The 3,783-nt window shown below is 38.2% G+C and overlaps 1 protein-coding gene across 1 annotated transcript; it reads right to left on the bottom strand.

Annotated features, from left to right (window-relative positions):
- Window positions 1-1,925: 1,925 nt before the first annotated feature.
- LUZP4 (leucine zipper protein 4) lies at window positions 1,926-2,554 on the bottom strand (the record flags this gene model as incomplete). Its single annotated transcript, XM_021717968.1, is given in 3 exon segments — window positions 1,926-2,156; window positions 2,158-2,536; window positions 2,538-2,554. Coding segments are annotated over 3 exon segments (627 nt in total), but the record flags the coding sequence as incomplete, so codon positions are not given.
- Window positions 2,555-3,783: the final 1,229 nt, after the last annotated feature.

Raw genomic sequence — 3,783 nt, 5'->3', positions numbered from 1 at the left:
AATATTTTTGTCCCAGTAGATGTCTGTTATAACAAATACATATTTAGCCGTTAGAATATAAATACATAAGGTATGCCTTTCCATTTCCACAGCATTCAATACATTGTAGTAATAATTCAGAATTCATTGTATTCTTACCTGTCAAATTTGGGCTTAGTTTTGCGTGATGTTATGAATCTTCCTACTGTTGAGTAGCTTTGATATCTCTCTGATTGGCAATGAGTTCTCCTTGATTGACCATGAGATCTCTCTGATAAGACATGAGATCTTTCTGAGTAAGCACAATATCTCTTTGACCAAGAGATCTTTCTGTGTGGCCACGAGATCTCTCTGATTGGCCATGAGATGTCCTTAAATGGCTATGAGATCTCTGATTGATTATAAGATCTCTTGGATTGGCCATAAGATCTCTCTGATTGATTATGAGATCTCTTGAACTGGCCACAAGATCTCTCTGATTGACTGTAAGATCTCTCTGAATAGCTATGAGACCTCTTTTGAGTGACCATGAGATGTTTCCATGTGGCCATGAGATCACTCTGATTGGCCATGAGATCTCTCTGATTGATTATAAGATCCCTTGGATTGGCCATAAGATCTCTCTGACTCTGAGATCTCTTGAACTGGCCATGAGATCTCTCTGATTGACTGTAAGATCTCTCTGAATAGCCATGAGATCTCTTTGAGTGGCCACAAGTTTTTTCTGTGTGGCCAGGAAATCTCTGATTGGCCATGAGATCTCTCTGATTGATCATGAGATGTCTCTGAATGGCTATGAGATCTCTCTGATTGACTATGAGATCTCTTGAATTGGCCATGAGATCTCTCTGATTGACCATAAGGTCTTTCTGAATGGCCATGAGGTATCTCTGAGTGGCTATGCGATCTCTCTGATTGACCATGAGATGTCTCTGAATGACCATGAGATCTCTTTGAGTGACCATAAGATCTTTCTGTGTGACCATGAGATCTCTTTGATTGGCCATGAGATGTCTCTGATTGACTATAAGATCTCTTAGATTGGCCATGAGATCTCTCTGATTGATCATAAGATTTCTCTGAATGGCCATGAGGTATCTTTGAGTGACCATGAGATCTCTGAATGGCTATAAGATCTTTCTGATTGAACATGACATATCTCTGAATGGCTATGAGATCTCTCTGAATGGCTACAAGATCTCTCTGATTGGCCATGAGATTTCTCTGATTGACCATAAGATCTTTCTGAATGGCCATAAGAGCTCACTGAGTGACCATGAGATCTCTCTGAATGGCTAAGGGATCTCTCTGAATGGCTATGTGATCTCTCTAAATGGTCATGAGATCTCTCTGATTGACTATGAGATCTCCTGGATTGGCCATGAAATCTCTCTGACTGACCATCAGATCTCTCTGAATGGTCACAAGATCTCTTTGAGTGACCATGAGATCTCTCTGAATGACTATGAGATCTCTCTGATTGGCCATGAGAGCTCTCTAATTGATCACAAGATGTATCTGAATGGCTATGAGATCTCTCTGATTGATCATCAGATCTCTCTGAATGGTCACAAGATCTCTTTGAGTGACCATAAGATCTCTGTGAATGGCTGCAAGATCTGTCTGAATGGCTAAAAAATCTCTCTGATTGACCATGAGATGTCTCTGAATGACTATAAGATCTCTCTGATTGGTCACAAGATTTCTTTAATTGACCATAAGATCTTTCTGAATGGCTACAAGATCTCTCTGATTGGCCATAAGAGCTCTCTGACTGATCATGAGATCTCTCTGATTGACTATGAGATCTCTTGTATTGTCCATGAGATCTCTCTGATTGACTACTTGATACCTCTGAATGGTCACAAGATCTCTTTGAGTGGCCATGAGATCTCTCTGATCAGCCATGAGATGTCTCTGAATGGCTATGATATATCTCTGAGTGACTACGAGATCTCTCTGATTGACCATTGGATCTCTCTGAATGGCCATGAGATCTGAGTGACCATGAGATCTCTCTGTGTCATCACAAGATCTTTCTGTTTGGTCACAAGATGTCTCTGAATGGCTATGAGATCTCTCTGAATGGCTATGACATCTCTCTGATTGACTATGAGGTTTCTCTGATTGACTATGAGATCTCTTGGATTGGCCATAAGATTTCTCTGAATGGCCACAAGATCTCTTTGAGTGACCATGAACGCTCTCTGAATGGCTATGAGATCTGTCTGAATGGCTACAAGATCTCTCTGATTGACCAGGAGATGTCTCTGAAAGGCTACAAGATCTCTCTGACTGACCATTAGATCTCTTGAATTGGCCATGAGATCTTTCATATTGGCCATGAAATCTTTCAGATTGGCCATGAGATCTCTCTAGTTGCCCTTGAGATCTCTCTGATTGACAATGAGAGCTCTCTAAGTGGCCTCGGGATCTCTCTGAATTGTGTCCATTTTCTTCCAGTTAGCTCTGAGATCCTTCTGATTGGCCTCAATTTCCTTCAGATTGATGCCAGCTCCCCTCTGATTGGCCTCAATTTTTCTCTGCTTGGGCCTTAGTTGTCACTGCACTTCTCCTGCAAAGGATCCCAATTATGCAAAACAAATGAAACATATACCCCATGATTTGATTAAGTAATAATGATATCATCTCAAGACCATTTTTATGGGCAACTGTTTGTTTTAGAGTTCTACTATGTCTACTCTTATATATTAACCAATTTTCAGACCTAACTTCCAAAATAGCTCTGATATCTCATGTCATTGGCACAAAAATATCATGCACATAAAATATTAATAAAATAAAAATATGAAATATATGCTGTTTTAAGAATTTGAATATATTATAATGCTATGTTTTACCTACCACTTTCTAGATCTATGTTTTACTAAAGAGACAATACATTCTGTGACTTTATGGTTGAGGAGGGATAGAATATTTTGCAGCATAAATCCTTAGGATAAAAAGGAAAGTGTTCAAAATTATACTGTTTATTTCTTGCCTGCTCAATGATCATTAAAAAAACTATCGCTTCAATATAAATTAATACTTAATTCTAGAGAGAAACACAAAGTAAGTGAGGGGTAAGGAAGCTACAAAGGAAGCAAAAGGTTGGCTTAGTACTATTCATGTAAATTAGCTTGGCAATAAGTCAATCTTGTTTTACTCTTTTTTAAGCCTAAAGAGCAGTGGAGTGAATCAGTCATATGTAAATAATGAAAACTTTAACAAATCTCTATGATGCTCTATAAATGTAAATGGATAAAGTCATATGGACCATTTTGAGAAATAAAGCTTTCTACTAGTAAATGTTGTCTGAGAAACAAGACATGCCTTAGATTTGGCATTATGACCTTATAGTTTAACAATACCAGAAACTGGAAGCAACTGCTAAATAGCAGAGGAGGAACCAACATAAAGAATATTATGCATAGAAATAAATAAAAATATGAAAAATTAGTTGTTTTGCTAAAGCATAAAGCCATAGTCATTCTCCAGCTTTTCAACTGAAAAATCTAAATAAGGAGTTTGGGTAGAATGCACATGTACCTCCTCTTTTAATTTTTTTACTTTTAATCAATATTTTTTATTATGATATTGTGGGGTACGGTTAAGGGTTAGGTATACAAATATGCTTCATTCAGGCACCCTTGTTGATAAGAGGTGTCTCCCTGTCCCCAGACACGTATTTACTACCGTTAATCCCGATCTCCCTTCCCCTCCCCCCCATAGTTTTCCACCACTGTCAGTCATTTTCTTATAGTATTACATTGGATGTTCAAGGTCCACTATATGAGTGAGAAC

Source organism: Carlito syrichta, unplaced genomic scaffold (genome assembly GCF_000164805.1).
Source record: "Carlito syrichta isolate Samal-C Ts95f unplaced genomic scaffold, Tarsius_syrichta-2.0.1 Scaffold111481, whole genome shotgun sequence".
Classification (NCBI taxonomy): Eukaryota; Metazoa; Chordata; class Mammalia; order Primates; family Tarsiidae; genus Carlito; species Carlito syrichta.
This window is presented reverse-complemented; position numbering and strand designations above follow the sequence as displayed.